The sequence below is a fragment of the Lates calcarifer genome, linkage group LG12, assembly GCF_001640805.2.
Source record: "Lates calcarifer isolate ASB-BC8 linkage group LG12, TLL_Latcal_v3, whole genome shotgun sequence".
Classification (NCBI taxonomy): Eukaryota; Metazoa; Chordata; class Actinopteri; family Centropomidae; genus Lates; species Lates calcarifer.
The window spans coordinates 9,777,553-9,797,570 of record NC_066844.1 but is presented as its reverse complement, the minus strand read 5'-3'; the positions used below and the strand labels follow the sequence as shown (position 1 = coordinate 9,797,570).

General features: G+C 39.8%; 1 protein-coding gene across 1 annotated transcript in view; it reads right to left on the bottom strand.

Annotated features, from left to right (window-relative positions):
* The window catches only part of plekha6 (pleckstrin homology domain containing, family A member 6), a 51,683-nt gene that overhangs the window by 15,672 nt on the left and 15,993 nt on the right, over window positions 1-20,018 (bottom strand). The window contains 8 exon segments of the mRNA XM_051074788.1: window positions 1,780-1,860; window positions 2,147-2,200; window positions 3,599-3,685; window positions 4,079-4,565; window positions 5,525-5,766; window positions 5,768-6,098; window positions 6,766-6,965; window positions 18,780-18,880. Coding sequence (XP_050930745.1) covers window positions 1,780-1,860; window positions 2,147-2,200; window positions 3,599-3,685; window positions 4,079-4,565; window positions 5,525-5,766; window positions 5,768-6,098; window positions 6,766-6,965; window positions 18,780-18,880 — 1,583 coding nt within the window.

The following is a 20,018-nucleotide window of genomic DNA, read 5'->3' as shown; positions in this document are numbered from 1 at the left end:
ATATATCTTGGGAGTGTGGCAATAAATAATGTAAGGAGATGAAAGGAAAGTTGTTTCCTCTCCAGCCACCTCAGGACCCTTCCACCATACCCTGAATACAACTGATACATCCACACTGAATGTGATGAAGGGAACAGAATGTTGTGTGACTTAATGAATTATGATTGAAAACAGTGATGCCTGAAACCAGTCATTATAAAGGCACAATGTAAAGCACCATATTTGTGGATATGACAAAAAACAATTATTCTTAATGGAGTGGAAATACTGTTTTCAGTTTTAAGTTTTCATTCTTAAGTTTCAGGGGGTCAGCAACACTGGACAAAAAAGGGTGAGAGAGGTGTATTGCAGCGGTGGGACATCTACAGGGACTGTAGAGACAAGACTAAAGGCCTCAGTATGCTTCGAACAATGTACTTATCTCTGGCAGAAAAGTGAAAAGGCAAAGTCTCTTTTTCATTCTTTTCCCAACTGGGAGACTGTCCAAAAATGTGCCCCATGGTAAATAACTAATCAAGTCAAAACTAAAAGGACACGCAAATGACGGTGGGTTTTCACCCTCCCTTCCACCTTGTACAACTTGGTTCGTTTTAAGTCTGCAGTGACCCATTACCCAAATAATATGAAATTTATTTTTCTAAAAACTATCAATTCATGCATAATGAGAACTATCCTTTAATGCTGCATCTTTTTTGTTCAGAGTTATGATTATATACTGTTATTAAATGAAAGCTAATTTTCAATGCCTAGTTAATCATTTATCTGTTTACTTGTAAAAGAGGAGAGGTGCCAGGGTGTGTATGGCTCCCTACAAAAATGGTTTTGTTTTAGCACTTAGGTTACAGTTTACAGAGGTTATGGTTTCGAGTTTATCATTGCTATGAATGATTTGCATGCAGCCTGAGAGGAAATGCTGCTTGAAAGGAAAAACTCAGGGCAAAGCAATATTCACTGCTGTACCTGATGCTTTTGGCATGATTTCACAGTAACGCTAGAAATATGCTAGAAAAGTATCTGTGAAGGTTCATGTGATACAAACGTTATTACTATGCCCAAGTCTCAAGGGTCCATGGGTTTCACAGAGATGTCTGTAAAGCCTGGACTGTGTCCGCATATCAAGGCCTTTGAGGCCTTTGATTGCTTTGAAGTATTCTAAAATGTACAATTTAGTGAACAGCAGGACAGACATGCACACAGTTCTGATAATACTGAACTGACTGTTTGTAATGGTAGACATGTTCACATGTGCACATGGCACATGTTTTCTGCATATAGAGCCCAAGCAGTCAAAAGATTATGGTTGTACATTGAGAAAATATCCTATGGGCCCTCACAAACATGAATAGATGATGAAATCCATGTCACACAGATATTCACAGACCCACACAGACCCAAATAGCTCAACAGAAGCAGAATGTGTGATATGAGCAAAACAGGGAATAATGGAAGAAAACATAACTGTTGGACTGTGAGTGACAGTATGGACCACATACGGACGAGACAAGAAAAGAGAGGCAGGCTTGGATAGGTATGAAATATCTGGGTTTATTAGTGGTCTATACGTGGCTTTGTCCAGGCCCGGAAAATGGACTAAACTAGACTAGACTAGACTGACCAACAATGGCTCAGATGTTCCCTTATTAGTCCCAAAGTCAAAAAGGTCATTTCAGAAGAGAGCCTGGCCAGAAAACTGAATTTACGGTTAAGGTCTAAAAAGCAGTTCTGATGCAGTGCAGCTAGCTGAAGCCTGCCTCCCTGTGGTGCTCTCTCCTCCCTTACTTGTACACAGAGCTTTGCTGATGTGGATGAGCGCTCCACCATTCGGGCAACCGTGCCAATTAGGTGGCTTCCCTCGAGCACCTGAAGATTCATCTCAGGTTACAGAGACCTGACAACAAACTTGTGTAACAGAATGGCTGAAACAATACTGGAACTGTGTTAGGAGAAGTCTGGCAATACTCTCTTAAAGCTAATTTACAGGAAAGCATCCTTTGGGAGGAAAGATGAAACAAAAGGAGAGGAGACTGTATGAGGGAATAAAGGAGGGGGGATCTCTGAGGCTGACAATGTCAACACTGACTGGGAAACACAGTGTGTGAAATACATAATGGCAAACAATATTGTGTGCATTTGTGTGTGTTCCTACCTGTTGGTCTAAGTAATCCAGGTTGCGCTGGAGCTGAAGGTCTAATATGTCCTCCTGAGCCAAGCAGCAGCAATAGTGACACACATAGAAATCACATAGACACATACTGTACAGATAGAAGGCTTTCAGATAAGACAGCAGCAAAGCAAAGCACCACAGCCAACCTGCCAATCACACTGGAGGTTTATAGCTCCTGGATATGTGAATATATGGCCAATTTTTTACTAAAAGATTGGTCTGGGGTGAGTTTAATCAGTTGTTGTGAAGATGGTTTAGTTGATTTTTTTTAAATCTTATTTTATTTTATTTATCTATTTATTTATTTTAAAAAGAAAGAAAAAAGAGATACTGAAAATACAACCTCCTGAATTATGGTGTAAGTGGTAGTTAGACTTCAAATGAATACTGGTCTGTGTGAGTAGGTTCCTGTTCACTGTGGTCTTAATGCTCCTGTCAAACTCCATCCACAGATGAAGATCATAGGATATGGTAAACTAAGCTAAAGCTATTTTTAGAACTGCTTTTTATTTTTGGAACTACTGCTCTAAGTAAAAAAAATAATGGGTCAAGATCACTGCTCAAACACCGCTGTTTGGTCACTAAAATGTATTGGGTATATTTTTGAGATTAACATTTTGGTGAAAGCATTTCCTCATAAAACACATAGACATAGACAAGTTTTTAAAGTTTCTTGATACCACCATATAGCCATGTTTGTTAGTTAGCAGTGTTTTTCTTCCCAGCTTTTTGTTGAAGCATTGTAATGTGCTATGTGTCTTCTCAATCAGTGGATTGACAAGACAAGATTGTCAGTGGATTGACAAGACTACATGAAAAGTGCCTTGAGATGACTTTTGTTGTGATTCGGCGCTATGTAAATAAAATTGAATTAAATTGAATTGAATAAAGCCACATGTTCAATTTGGTGGAAAAATGTCTAGCCATGTGTTTATTTGTTTTTTTTTGTTTTTTTTGTTTCTTTGTTTGTACTGGAAAATTCACCGTTTCTCTTACATCAAGTTGCTTCTAGTTTCCTATTATGTTGAATGTCATGGGACTGCTTGGAAACCCTATACTCCATTGAGCATGGGCAAAATTGCTGGAGGTCTCTATTAAGTCATGTTTCTCTTATGTGTAAACACACACACATCCAGACACTCATACACATATACACACAAGTGTGGTGTTAAGGACAGAACAGCTGAGAGGAGTAGAAGACAGAAATGTCAGCAGAAAAAGTCCCGACAGAGAGTGATGTGTGCACGGTTAGGACAGATTGACAGAGGACAGGTTTGCAGAAGTAACCAAACAGCTTGCTGCAGCTGCAAAGCAAAACTACACATAGCACGACTTATAGTGCCATAACTGCTAGACTGTGCCTACCATCACAGGTGTGACTGCGTGTGTTATCAAGTGGGTCGATATGTATTATAGTACATCAGCAGCACATACCATTTTATTGTGGATGGAAGGGGATACAGGGTAGTTATGGTGGTATAATCCTTGGCTTAAGGACCTCCTATCGCCAGGGTAGTCATACTGAAGGAAGGAGGAAAAGTAATATGGAAAGAAGGAAGGAAGAACGGAGATAAGAATGAATGGAAGTTGTTAAGGTTGAGTAAGGTGAATATGGAAACAACAGTATATGAAAACAAAACATCTCTTTCTCTCTCTCTCTCTCTCTCTCTCTCTCTTTCTTTCATCCCTGTTGAATATTTGAAAATCTTTTGTTTGAAATTTGACATTTGAAAGTATGTGAAATTAAAAATTCTGTTTTGATTTTGGTCCTTAATTCTAATCCCCAGTAGCACACTTCATTTCATTCACTTTCCTAAAATCAAAACTTCCATTCAATCTAATTAACAGGAAAAACATTAATCTACCTGATCATTGAGTTACTGTCATATATACACAGAAACACTCATCACTCACCTTTGGTGAGCTGAGAGATCTCCTCAGGCTGTAGACAGATGGATCAGCATAGATCATGTCATCCCTTATCCTCCCTGGAAACCGATCAAAGCGGGCAGATAGTGACCGAGCCGGAGAAGCAAAGTTGGGTGGCACCGGTGAGTAGGGCCCCCCTGATGATGAGGATGGTGACCTGGGCACAGACCTGGAGCGTGGCTGGATAGACAGGCGCCTCATGGATGTTTCCATTCCACCATAATACTGTGGCCCCCATGGGTCCCTGCTTATTGGCGGTCCATACAGCTGGTGGGGTCCATCCCTCAGTGAGAGACGTTTCTCCTCAACTGGCCAGCGTCGGTCGTATCCCCCCACAGCAGAGACAGAGCAGATGCTGTCAGGTCGGACACCTGGTGGATACAGAGGGTACTCCTCCACATACTGGGGGCCACCAGGGTAGCCATAGTAGTCAGCTGAGACCCCTCGGTTCACTGGGTAGTAACGAGATGGGCTAAGGGGACACGAAAAGATGGAGATTATTTACTTATCAAAAGTCTTGTATGTCAAGTCATAAAAATAACCCCAAAGACTTGTAGTCTTAGACTATTTAAACCAGTAGCAGCTGCTCTTATCTATCAAGTGTAGCTTCTGAATTTTGTTCAATACAGGCTAAGCTAAAATGCAGAGGGAAATTACACTACTATCTTGGAGCCTTACTGGCCTTGTTATTATAATCTGTGATAGAGTTCACCTTTACTTACTATATTATGCACATGGAAATTAATTACATAAGCCACTTTATGAAAGAAATATTACTAATGAGACAGTCTGGATGTGTGGAAAATCAATTTCCTTATTCATAAGATAATGTCAGACACAGTGTTCTCCCTCAAATGAGTCCATGGACTATGGTGCACTGAGGTGCTAAGATAAATAACTTTAGCTTTCTCTGGACACTCTGGATCTTAGTATTTGTGGTTATGGTGAACTGAAATTTGAAATACCAAGCAATGTTATAGTTTCATGATGGTCCTTGTGTTGCAAACTAATAAACTGTGCTGGAGGTGAACATTAAAGCCAATATATAATCTTTCAAATTAGACAGACAGCTCCAATGAAAATTGGTGCCACAGAGTATTTGTGTCTCTAAACTACAACTATGAGTCTTTAGAATCAGATGTGATCCAACACATTAGGGCTTGAAAGTTTCCCAACCTTAACCTAACCTTTCACAATGTTACTGCACGCCATGAAAATAATAAACAATAATGTATGATAAAGAGGACAACCTCCACGCACCGAATAAAATGATCACTGTAAATGACTTACAGTACAGAAGCACCATTAATACCTTTAAAGTATTCCCATGACAACTAAGGCATCATCTGAAACTAAGTGCAGAGAACAACACAGAGGAGGACCCAAAGAGAGATACAGGTGTTATGTTTCTCCTCTTCTCCACGGATCTACCTGTTGATGTCCTCCTGGGAGGCCATGCCACGCCGCTGGTTGACCCACTGCTGCAGCTGGGCCATAGAGCTCTTCCTTTGAGCTACCCTCTCTGGAGCTGTCCTGGGCACAAAGCCTCTCCTCAGCACTACGTTCTCCTGCTGCTCCCTGGGTTCGTGCAATGGGCCGACACCACCCTCTGGGTGTCCCTGAGTGGTACGATGTCCACTGGGGCCCCTGGACGGAGGGTGTTTGATATTGCTATTTTGGGGCATAGTGTTGGAAGGGCCATAGTTGCCCCAACCATTTGGATGATGATTTAGGTGAGGTGGGGTGGTCAGTTCCAGATCCTCCTCCCTCATCTTCACCTTGCCCTCCACCTTCTGCTCGTCTTCTGTCATTCTTTTTTCCCTCCTGATCAGAGCGGGGGGTAGACGGAGGGGGCGTCTCAAGGCTATTGACCCCATTGATCTTAGGGTGGTTGGGCAAGTCACTGTCAGTTTCATTGTGTGTTTGTGTGTGTGGATGCTGTTGTGGGTCAGGTGCCTTGGTGACCATAGTGTGGTTGAGATTGCTTGTGGAGTCCAAGTTTGTTCTGTGAAGTGTGAAGAAAAAAGAAACCATGAAAATATATAGGCAACTTTGTTTTCTTTCAAAAAAAGGTTACATAAGCAGGAGAAGACTAAAAACATAGAAATCTCAACACCAGGCCAAATAACTAAGTCAGAGATGAAATAATCCCCTAAATCAGGTTTTAAGAATGAAAAGGTCATTTTTCCTTTAAAGTTTGTCTTCATGCCAATACCTGGTTGGGCCAGACAGTTTTCCTTCATCATCAGCACAACAGCCAAGAGGCTACTCAGCCTCCACTGACTCACAGCAGGTAATGCTATACTCACCTTTCATCTTTTGCAATGCTTGAGTTTGGTCAGTACTTGGAGTATATGTATGTTAAAATTCTGAGCAACTGCATACCATTACTTTTTTACTCACTTTCTAATATATGTAGGAACACATTCTGTTTGTACCTACTGTCTTTTTCTGTATATTTAGTTGGTGAGTGTTGATTTTATCAATACATTCTTCTTTTTTTAGTGTTTCTGGAAAGACATGTAAAGCTAGTGTGGATTTCTTTCCCATCACCTTGTTGCTGTAAAATTGGTTGGACACACCCAGTCAAATAAAGTCAGGATATGATATATGCCTTTATGCTTTTTATGTACTATGTCTTGTGCGGTTCAGTGCGTGTACATCAACAGCACCTTTGCGTTGACTGAACATTGACTTCTGCAGCCTCGCTCATGGCTGTAATCCACTCCGTCTGCTCCTCATGGCTGTCTGTGCTGAAGTAGTACGTCCTGGTCCCAGCGTGCTCCGCCTGCATGCAAAACACAATCGAACCCTTCAGCTCCCTGTCCTCATCCACCTCCTCCTCCTCCTCCTCTTCCTCCTCCAACCACACCTGCAGAGGAAGACAAAACAGAGAAGCAGCACATACTGTAAGTGATACATTATAAAACATCATACTCAACATCCTTATCATCTTCATCAGCAGTAACTTCATCTCCTCATGCAATGAAGAAGCATGATTGTTAAGATATGCAGGTAAAGGGTAATTCAAGTTTATTACAACTTTGGGTTTATGACTATAATTTAGTCATTTATGGTAACTCCAAAGTAATTTCTGAGATCTGGGAACTTGATAAAACCATATTCTCTTGATTTCAAAAACACAAAGAGTTAGATGATGTGATGGATTTTTGCAGTAGTTTGGGGGATCTGAGGATAGATGGTGTCATATACTGTACAGATTGTAAAGCCACTTAAGGAAAATTTGTGACTGTGATACAGGGTTTAAAAATAAAATGGGTAACAATTTTACAATTTGTGTCCTTTCCCTGACTTCTTTTTAGCAATTGACTTTGTGAGTAAAGTTGTTGTTATTGATAAAATTAGCAGACATAACCATAAATATAACTTGTGATAAACCAGAATTATCCTTCAATGATATCTGTGTGCATTAAAACATTACAGGGTTTGTAAAGGTGGTATTGGTAGCAATGACAGAATCACAGGCTGTATCTTGGCATGCAGTGAATATCTTAACAACCCCAAACAGATTAAAGCTAATATGCATGAATCCTTGTGCAGATATCCAACCAGCATGCAGACATGCAGTGCATCAGACATAATTATGCATCCATTGCAGACAAGACAGTTCATAAAAAGAAGAGTAGTAAAATTTCACACTGCACCTACTGCACTTTCAACCACAACAGGACACGGTAAGGGTCAGCAGACCTCACAGGGGTGGATGAAGATGGGAGGGAGAAAAGACAGTGAGTTGTTAAGGCTATGGCTTTGTCTTGTTAGAAGACACAAATTGTTTGAAGAGGCATTTTAACTCCCAAAAGACCAGCTTCACATTTACTTTGTGAACATCATTTAGGTTCCTGATGTTCTCATCACCATACTCAGTGTGAAAGGCCATACAGGTTTTACTTACAGATCATTGTGTGTTGTTAGCACTTCCACATGAACAACTGACAGTTAACAAAAACATTACTAAACACCTCCTTATGAATACTATTTGTATAAAAGTCATTAATAAAGGACAAATCTTGTGTGGGTAGTAAAGTCTGAAACAATGCTAATGTGACCTCATAGACTGTCCCATATTGCTTAAAAATAAAACGCAAGTGATAAAACATAATAATTATCACAGCTAAATAGGAATAGAAGCAACTATAATGCCATCTAATTACATAAAATGTAAGTAAAGACAATTTCAGAAATCTACCACAAGAGGGCAGCACACAAAAAGAAGTTGGAGAAAGATAACACTGACGCATTAGCTGTGTCCTCTTTCTCTGACTTAGTGGCCAATCACCAATCAGTGATGAAAAGACCTTAAAGTACCATTTCATAAGATCTGCATTACTGCCTGCATGTAAGCTTCAAAGTAAGATAGAACTTGTTTCCCGAAAGATTTAATAGACAGTAGTACACAGGTACATAATGCCCTTCTCTGCTGTATTACATGTATCACAATGGTTTTAACATCCAATTAAAATATTTGATTTATTTACATGTTCTAACTTTTTCTGTAGTATGTTCATGTTGAGAATGGCTTCAATCATAACCACTCATTATCAGTCATATCAACTATTTGGCCAAAGGTTGTATATTTCAAAGCCCCACTGCAGAGCTTCCACTGCAGAACTTACCCATCTTAGTCCACACAGATACTGTACTTTCTGTGCTTTTACTGATTGCTACTAATGATATATAATTCAATTTGGTCTGATCTCATTTCAAGCTCATGTCAATTAATCTGATCTGGACCCAGTCCTGCTCCTGTTTTTATCAGATTCTCAATAACAACACGCTTCAATCTGATTTCTGATGAAAGAATGATGTATTTTTGTGCGTGCGTGTATGTGTGTGTGCTTGCGCAAGGGGAGTGGTACTGCCATAAGAGAGCAGAAGGAAATGATGTCACTGATAAACAGAAGTCATTTCCTTCCACGGTGGAGCACTGTGAGGCTCCACCCTCAGCAGTGACACTGGGTGATGCGATTGGGTGAAATGGCTGTATCGTAAGTGGCAGCAGTAACCTAGCAACAGAGGTGGAGCAGTGGGAAGAAAGAAAGAGAGAGAGGGTGGTGTGTGTGTGTGTGTGTGTGTGTGTGTGTGTGTGTCAGAAGCTTTCTTCCGTCATTGTCCTTCCTTTGTTTATTCTTTCAGGTAGTCAGAGAGGGAACGATGGATGAAGGAAAAAGGACAGGTGACAGATATCAGTATCATCTTTTACAAGTTCTTTCTTTTGAATCATACAATCATTGTGATAATTTATCATCACATTCTATTCTCTTACTTTAAAAAACAAAACCAAACTAAAACAAGGAGTAAAAGCCAATGGGAAAGAAGCAAAAAGGGGGAAGGAATGAGAGAAAGAAAAACCAAGACAATAAATGAAATAAGATGATCAGATAAGAAATGTGAGATAGGACAAAATGAAAAAGTGGTAGAGAACAACAGGGCAACAGAGGAAGACAGGAAGGAAGGTAGAAACTAATGGAAAGATGAATGAAGAAGGGTTTAAAGGAAGGACAGATAGAAGGAAGGTAACAATGATGTAAAAGTGAGTTGAGTGAGAACAAACTGTTAAATGAAAACAGTGAAAAAAAAAAAATATAAAGTGAGGAGCAAGAAGGAAGACACAAAAGAGAACAAAATAAAAAATAAACAAAAGAAAGATTACAGAGAAAGATGTACAGTGAGAGACGAAAGAAAGGAAGAAAATGAGGAAAGAAGTAAAGGAACAAGCCAGAGAACAGAAGATGAAGAAATACTGTGAAAAAAATATGGATCGGTTGCTAAGTCGCATTCCTCTATACTGAGTTCACCTTTTGTCTTCATGTGCGTGTCTTTACCAACATGCACATATCACTCCTTCTGTTCCCTTTTCAATCAACCTGGGAGAGAATCTTTTTGCATCATCCTGACAATCTTCTGCAGGTACCACAGCATTTGTAACATTCAACAGGGATATGCGATCACAAAATTTCCACCTCCATGAGGAGAACTCCTCTGTGGGACTGAAGAATGAAGAGTAAAGTGGAAGGAAAAGTGACACCATCCTAGGATGGGCTGTAAACCAGTCTGTAACTGGAAGACACGACACTGACCTGTACGATTACAAAACCTTCCGTATTCAGCCTCACCTGTCCCCCTTCCCAATTAGGTGTTTTTAAATTTCTTTTTGGATGTAGAAATTTCAACAGTTTCAACAGACTGTCCTCCTGGAAAAAAAAGGAGAAAAAAAAAAAAAAAAAACTGCCTATAGGTCAGGTGGAAGTCAAGTGACATGGTATATGGAAAGCCCATGTTAAGAAGAGATCAGCGTGGCTGGATGAATCAACAAAACAAAGGTGGTTGAGTTTAAGTATGAAAACAGTTCATGAATTTTAAAAGATGTGGTCACTGAATACATTTTGTGTCAAAGCAATGAAAAAGTGATCCACTCAGAAATCAGCAGAGAAAACTGTGAGTTAGAAATCTAGGACATGCTGCCACTAACAGTGTCTTGAGAACAATCTTGTAAATTTATTGCTGTTTTATATTATTCTGTCTGTTTGGCTGTGTAATGCATGTGTTCACGATCCATTCAAATATCAAAGCTACTCTGAGTGAGGTGCATGGTTGTTACTTTCTGCAAGTTCCATTAAGGCTCTGCTATATGTGTGTTATGCTGTACAGTGATACTCCCAATTAAATACGGCATTCATGTTTAAGTACTTCTCTTTGTTGACAAATCTCTCCATGGCTTGGCACCTCCCTACCTATCAAATCTGCTCCATTCCTACACACCTACTCAATCTCTTCATTAATAATAATAATAATAATAATTATTATTATTATTAATGAAGGGGGGGGTGTCATCCAAATTTAGGCACACACAGACACAAGAGAGAAGGATTGTGTCTGTCTGCACATCTCTCTGAACTACAGTTTCATGTACACTGTGCCTCATACTAATATGGCTTAGGTACAATAATAAATCAATACAATTGTTAAAATGCTTGCTACTGATTAGCTAATAGATGTCATTAATTAAAATGCACAAACATTATGATTTCTTCGGAGTCTGCTGCTAGCTTCCTGATATACTGCCTACACCATTTCATTTCATTTTTATTTGTTTTGCTCGTGGTGGTGCACTATTCCAAAAAAAGTTGAATGCATCTGAGAATCCATACAACCAGTGCCTATTTATATGCAGTGATGGGAAATATCTCTTAACTTATGTGGTGCTTGCTTTAACTCCTTGGATAGTTTGAATTTGATGGTAGCAATACATCACAATTATGAGCTAATGTTTTCACAAGCCACTAATGCTCACATGTTGCACAGTGCTTCATCTTCAAGTTCTTGTTCTGAATGTAAAACGTATATGTGTGTGTGTGTACATGTGTGTGTGTGTGTGTATGTGTGTGTGTGTGTGTGTGTCCATCCAGCTTGCCAAGTGCAGCCTCCAGGAAATGCTGTCAATGTAGCCATTCAGAATGCAACAACACTCACTGTGAGCTATTGAAATGCTTCCTTGGTTGTCCTTACACACAGTTTTCACTGTGCAGGTACAGCGTATGACTAAACATATCACCACAACAACTACACTGACTTGTACATGCATGATATATATATACATTGTCATTCCATTTTTGCTTTTGTTCAAAGTTGATCATTTCTTCACAAATTCAACAATTATTAGTTAACTTGCAGTTGTACAGCCTCTGAGTCTCTGCTTCAATATAAGACAGAACAATCATTTTGACAATTCAGCTCCACTTAAAACATTAGGAGGCAATAATCAAATAATCTACTAAAATTTGGTCTTGCTTAGGGTAAAACAAGGATGGTCTGCCTTGGCATACCTTGAAGATACCAATGGGTACATAATATCACTTACTGCACGAATGTCCACTTCAGGACAACTTTTAAAAAAGGTACACAAATTTACAGTATGTGCTATGGCAAATCACAAATCTATGTGAGCTATTTCTTCATACCATGATATCCCATGCCGGTATGATAGAAGCAGTGTGTAGTTAAGACAGTTAAGTGGTAAAGCAGGCGATAATTTGGCCTAGATGTAAAGCAGGTCAATTGTGTCTCACGGACTGTCAACTAATTTCTACAAAAAAAAAAAAAAAAAAAAAAAAAAGATTCAGGTGTAAGAACTCACAACTTGGTGATAGTTCTCACCAGGGATGGAACTGCACAGAAGTTCTAAGCCAGATGACATACAATGAACAGCAGCTTGTCAGGAGAGTAATATTTCCATGTGCTGCTGAGGGCAAAGAATGGTGTATTAGTCTGTTCCTCTGTCCTTTGTTCATCTGTTCTGCAACAAACCTCTACAGATACTGCTCAAATTGGTCTGAAGTTTACTATGTATATTGACAAGACAAGAAATATCAAACTTAAGTCCAGATAGCCATGAAACTGCACCCTGAGTATTCCTCTGTTATGCGTTTGGGAGAAGATCAGCAAGCAGTGGACACAATAAATGTTGCCTCAGTCAGTGACATGAACACATGGAAGGAGTGAAAGCAGCACAAAGGCCCCAAGGAATGAACACTCTTTTCACAGCCACCTGATAGTTCTGGTGAACTGTTTGCTGACAGGAAGGGCAAGGCTAGGTTCCACTGCACACACACATGACGCCTACACACCCATAGGTGTAATACTATCACTCTTCCTGTTGAGTCACAAATACACACAAACATATAAAGTCCATGTTTAATAATTTACTCGGTGGTAATGAGAATAAGGTATTTAAGAACCTGGGTTGTGAAGAAACTTTTACAAGATTGTGAAATATTCAAGGTGATTGGTTCTACACACCCACATCTGCAGATGTGTTTGAGCAGCATTTCTTTTGTAGCACACACAAACACAAGTTTGTTTTTGTTGGAGAATTTATACCCAAAGGGCATGAATTAAAATTTGTAATGGTTACATTTGGAACTTGGATTACAAGTCCACACCATAGTTTTGGTCTGACACGTAACAAAGCCTTCAGTTGGAAAGAGATTCCTCTCCTTACTGAATTGTCTCCTGGCTATAGCCACACCTCTACAGGGTCAGGTAGTAAAGCTGCAGGTATAACAGGTTTTGACAGCTCTATGACTGAGCCACTGATTGAAAACAACACTCCTGAGCAGCAGAGATCTCTTCACTGCAGCTGAACAACTCACTAAGCTGGATGATATTTGAGATTTGACACAAGATTGAGATTAATTTGTCAGGTAAAATTTGAAGGAATCTAGATTCTTGTCAAAGCCACTAGTCCTGCAAAGATAGAGACACAGTCAGACTCAACTGGATGAAAGATAAAAGATGAAAAGAACGTGATTAGGAACTAAACGTCAACATTGCAGACCTGCATATGACACAGGTCTACTCAACACACATTGAACCTGCGTGGGACCCATTCAAGAGACGACGGTCACCCTGCTTTTCACTGTCAACAGAGGCTCCAGTCTGCAATGTAGTTTCAAACACTTCACTGATAAACCTGACAATTACACAGAATAGCACTGAATACTTTACTCCATAAAAAAATCTGTTTCTTCCTCTGTCTGACCACCTACACACATCCTATTTCTTTGTCAGAGAGTATGTTACATGATATTTATATGCCAGTATCATTTCGTTAAATTTATTTCTATTCCTGGTAGTAACACCAGTTCACCAAAACTTGGCAGTCTCCAACCTGTGGCCAACCTTGGTCAAGAAGAGGGTTGTGATGGACGGTCAGGTGATGCTTCAGCAGGGGCACTGGCAATTTTAGACTCTTATAAGGAGTGCTCAAGCACAACGTGTATCCCTAAATAATATACCCCTAAATAACAATAGAAATTTTGAGTTTGCATCTGTGGTAAGCAGTGTGAGGTTAGTGATATTTTATGCGTTAAATATCACAAACCTTTAATTTTTTGTATAAACTGTATAAACTCTTTTGTCACAATGGACACAAGTTTATGTATTTTGTTGACTTAATAATGGCTTGGCGGAGTCCATCTTTCAGGGTTGGATGTGATTTTGTGTGCAGTGATTTCAGCTATATTGAAAAATGATCACTCAGAGAGAAAGTTAGAGGCTCATTCGTGTCTAAGTTGAATGAGGCGTGTGTGTGCCTGCGGTGGGAAAAATTTATTTTGCACTCCCAGCTGGCCAGTAGTGGCGACTCTCCTCTACAGAAAGTAGCTAAGGTTTGTCAAAAAAAGTTGCTAGATTTGGTCCTGGGTGGTTTTTTGAAATAAGGTTGCTTAAGGGGTCTCAAAAGTCAGCAAACCTAGTGACAAAGGTGCTAAGTTGACAACACTACCTGTAAATGCCCTCTGCTGATGTAATAGCATCCATTACTAATGGCCAACTCCAACACTCAGCCTGCCAACCAATGGTAAAACATCACTTGTATCCTATTTTCGACATGTTGTTTCTCTTTCAGTCAGGACACTCCAGTCAAAACTTGGACATGTATCTTATCCTATACAACTCCTTTGTTGATTAAAAATTGGCTCCATTCCCATAACATTTATGTTAAGTTTATTCAGAAATGTATCTCCAAAGAAGCAACCTGGTAATCTAGTAACCCCCCCTTACTGTATATTTGGACAGATGTTGGCAGAGGCAAAGCCAGGGTCTGTTTTGTCTCCCTGTTGTCTGTGGGTGTTATAAACAGAGGTGGTTGGACAGGAATCACCAGACAGACTTTGAAGGAGGCATGCTTGGACAGGACTACAGAAAGTCTGAGCCCCACCTCTATGCCCTAAGGGAACCCATCCAATGAGAGAGAACATGAGGAGCTCACCTCAGAAAAACACAGGTTCTTCTTTAGTTGGCCAACATACACAGTATGTCTCAACCTGTCATGTCTCTGACATTTTTCTGTCATTATGTAATTGATAAGTTAAAGTATACCATCTAAACCACATTTGCAATTAATGACCAAAAGAAGACTCAACAGAATACTGAGAACAGAATACAAGTTTTTTCACTGAGTTCCCTAGAAAAGACACAAGTGTTCATAAACACTGTACAGTAAATACCTACAGTATGAACTCTCAGCTGCCATCAAAACAACCCTCATGATTCACGTGCGTTCCCTCCACTCCCTGTTAAACTGGCATGGCCTGCCTATGAGGTCAGCCTCAGCTTATCTAACATCTCTAACATCTTCCAAGTCATATAGCGACATGCAGAGTTTACTGCTTTATAGTAGTTGGTATATAGAGGCACATATACAGTACATCATGGCATGCTATTTGGGAAATAATTGAAGAGACAATAAAATGTAAAATTGAGAAAGGGTGCAAGCAACACATTATCTTGCAACTGTCACAACAACAACAACAAAATTCTTGTTGTTGTTGTTGAGTCATGGTTTCGTGGAATCGAAGCCCGACCTTGTAAATAAAAACATTCTGTCAGTGTATTACTTTGGGCCAAACATGTACTTGACAGTATTACACTAATGTGTATTACATTACACCAGATTTACTTACAGTGCATTTTCACGCCATTAAATGTAATCATCATCACATTTGCAATTAAGAAATGATTCACAATGCAGTTTATCCATCTAAAATATAATACTACTACATGACTACGATTGACATGTTAGATATAGGTTTGTAAGTTTTTGTTAAGCCAGTGGGGAAATGGTGACTTGCTGTTCTCAAGCTACAATAAGCGGTGTATTTTTGGACTGTGGCTGCCAGGGGGAAAATGGTTTATGGCAGAAATCCTCAAGTATTTTTTCTGGTCTGTGTCTGTTTCAAGTCCCAAAATTCTCATGACCCAGGCAAAAACATAGCTGTCGTGTGAATCAGATTTTGTGTAATTTACTTTTGATCTCTGTTCTTTTTAAAAGAATATAGGAGAGCTCCAAAATAATTATGGTAAAATAAACATATCCATAAATGAAATTTGAAATGAAAAAGAGCCAATCTTGAATGGGACCTGAGGATAGTCAGACCTGATCTGAGCAATCGTGAAGATAATCAACCCTGTTCCAAAATGCAGTCAACCTGCCCAGACCCAAATAGAGAGAGAGCACTGGCAGCAACACAATACTCTAAGAAAATAACAACCCCAGAGCAGAACAGCAATCACACGACAAAAGAAACAATAAAATAGTAGAGGAAAAAGCCTTACTACTGCCATAATTCCACTGCAGTTTTTCAGTATAAGAGAAGCAAAATAATAACAATAATATTAACAATAAACTATTTTAAAATGCTTGTATCACTACACAAATTTTCCTTTATAATATCAAACCGGTTGCCACAACCTGGCAGCCTGATGTGCCATCAGCCTCACAAACAAAGTCAGAGTCAACAGATACTGCAAACAACCGTGAACTGAAAGCGGGTAAAGTTCAACATCAACTGAAAATAGGTACAAAAATGTTGCAATACCGTGATGGCACATATGTTAGGAATTTCAATGCACACAGGTGTTCTGCACTGCTGCATGCTGTTTGGTGAACGTTTCAGTGTTGACAAGAATTTCACACTAAATTTACTGAATAGTGCCAAGTGTCAAAACAAGTTGGAATGTTTGCCATACAAAAGCAATGTTGTGTAAAAACAAATATCAGAATGATCAGAAACTGTGAAAGTGTCTTGTTTGAACATTCTGAAAAAAGTCATGAAACATATTGATTTGTATTGTAAACACATTGAAATAATCTAATGGAAAATAATCTTTCGGAAACATACTTATTTGCTTTCTTTCTAGCTTAGAAATAAAGACTGTGTAAAGGCTAGAAGCAGGCGAAAGAGCTGGCCTGACCCTGTCAAAGTTTAAACATACATTTACCCATTCTGCTGATGGGAAATGATTTTCACTATGCGACTTTCTGCTGCAACCAGGCTGTAACTATCACTGTCAGCTTGAAAGAATCACTATGGACATCACTTTTTCAGACTCACTTTGATTCAAAGGACTTGTCACAGTGTTTTATATTTACTTTCTTCTATGATATTTTACATCTTATCTCTATTTTTATTTTTCTCCACTATATTTATAGCTTTACACTTGTATATATTTGATATATTTGATCTTTTACCCCTGCTGTATTTGAATTATAAAGCGCCTTTGTAACATATTTTTAAAGTGTGCACAAATATAGATCATTGTTAAAACTATTAACAGCATTATTACATAACTGCCAAGTTCATGGCAGTGTGACTAGCAATCTGCAGTGATACAGGACAGTAAACAGTACTGAGTGTCCAGTCAGAACATTAACCAACAAGCATCACCCTTACCCTTGGCAAGCTGTCAACGCAACACTGAATATATTTGCTCAGTCTGTCTCCACTGCAGGTGTGTGTGGGGAACCTATATACGCGCGCGTGTGTGTGTGTGTACACTGGGTATATACACTGGACTTTGCACCAGATCTTGCACTGGACATGCAAAGCAAAGAAAGAGAACAAGAGAGAGCACTAAATGTTCTGAAAAGAGAAGAAAACTGATAATAACAAACAGTGATTGCAGTAAGAGAAGGGGCACAGAGAGAGGGAGAGATAAGAGAGAGAGATATAGACAGAGAGTTGGAGAGAGAGCTGTCACTGTGTGTGTGTTTCATACTGATGCTGAAGGGGAAACATGGCTAACTCTCCAACTTATATAAAGCTTTACTCAGCAGATTCAGACTCAGCTAACCTACATTACATCCTCATCATCTCATCTTTATTCAGCTCTGACAAACATTGCTGACAGGTGGCTGTGTGCGGCTGCCGCCTCTGGGAGCTCTGTTTATCCCCAACAGTGCTGCTGATGTGATTCATCAGGATCTGAGGAAACACAGCCTTGATCTGTTTGTCAGGCAACAATGCAATTTATCTATTTTTGGACATTGATTGTCATTACTTCCCACAAAAATATGTTTTATTACCAATACATAAAACCCACAGACAGAGGCAATTATAGGATCAGACCCTCAACTCCTGATGAGAATGTGACATGCACACAGTTCCCTGAAAACGTGTTCATTGTGGAGTCTTGTGAGTATTGGGTTTCCAAATTATTGCAAGGGGATGATTCTTGTGCACAGTTTTGGAGAAGTAACAAAAATGTGACACAAATCATCATCAGCAACTTAGTGTGCACAATATCAACATCAAAAATAAGAAACAGGACTAAGACCCCAATCAAACATCAACATCTAGTGGAAGTCCTAATTCAAGGTCGCCTCCCTAACTGGAAAAAACAATCAACCCTCCACTCTGATGAGACTGAGAGACTATGGTCCCCAAGGGGCTCTTTAATAGCCATAAATAACATCATGTGACTCAACCATGAAGCCAGTCAGCTTCTATCAATCAGCCAGAACCAAACCAACACCCTTCACTAAGCCACAGCGATGCAACCAAGGAACAAGTTCAAACATCAGTAAATCCTGCTTTTGCAATAAGCAGTCACATTGCACAAGTAGGATTCTTCAAGGGTTAGAGCAGTGGATCTGTGAGGAACTGCTGTCACTCAGGGAACCTACAACCTTTCAACACTGCAACAGAGAACCTTTCTAAACATGTCAGTTTGTGCACAATGATGGTTTCTTCACAGGTGCAAGACTACAAAGAACCAACTTATGTTCCTCTATAGACCATTTGTTTCCCACTAATGTACATCTTGTACAATTAAAGTCATATGTACTAAGTCATGTTCTCCAGTACACCAGGGTGTTACTGACCTTAAAGGCAAACTTGCGGGTGATGTTATCCGAAGGCTCCACTCCTCCGATCCGGAAACTGAGCAGTGGCAAACTCCCTAACACTGAGTCCTCCTTCTCATCTGTGAAGAGGAAAAATTAAAGTGTGAAAACATCCCTGGAAGATTCAGAGAAACACAATAACAAGTATTGTGTGAGAGAAACAACAATTACAAGCCTGAGCCAGTCCATTTAACCTGCAGGATAAAAGACAGAGGAGGAGTGTTTAGAGTCCAAACATGAGCGCGCAATCAGAACAGTTCTCCTCCCGGGATACTCTCTGCTCCCACGGTGACAGCTTCCTAGAATAGATATCCATTATGGTGCAAGGGTCTCTGTGATAACCAATAATGTAATGGCTTTTTCTCTCACACACACACATACACACCAGTATCCAGTGGTGATAAATAGGAGTGCTGGAGAAGGGGAGCTGACTAAATAATGGAAGGGGCATAAAATTTTCAGCAGTTAGAAAAGGGATACACTCTGTATCTTTATGCGTCCTCCTACCTTTTATTTCCCGAACGAAGCTCTGCACCAACACTCAACACTCTCTGCCGCTGACTGTGTGTATTTATGTGTGGGTGTGTGTGTGAGAGAGAGAGAAAAAGAGAGAGAGCAAACGAGGGCAAGGGAGCAGGGAGAGAGAGGGAGAGAGAGAGAGAGATCTGAGGGAGGGGGAAGGGCTTGTGCAATCATACAATATGGTGATTCCTGCTCTGTGTGTGAGAGCGAGCGAGTGTGTGTGTGTTTGCGCGAGATAATGATCAGCCCATGTGACTCAGTGTTGCAGGAATCTCGGCCCCCAGCCAACTGTACCTGCTGCTTGTCTGCACCAATGAGACTTCAGCCACACACACACATACACACGCACGGCCACAAAGGGACAGCATAAACATACACATGTATGTCTCTCTCTCCCTCGTGTCTCGCAGATACATTTCAATTATTATTGAAGTTTGCATTTATTAACAAATGCATTGTGTTAGAATATCTGAACAGGAAGTTAAATTACGTAATGAAAGTAGCAAGGAGGAAAAAAATCACTTTATGATGGTGTCCATGTTGAGACATCCGTCTCTTCAGATTTCTGCTTCCACCCAAATATAATGGAGGTAACTGAAATATGGAATTTTTTGAGCGTCCAGTATTAAGACAGCAGCATATAAACAATTCATAGATCTTTTACAACACGCTATTAAGTCTGACTGGATGCAAGGA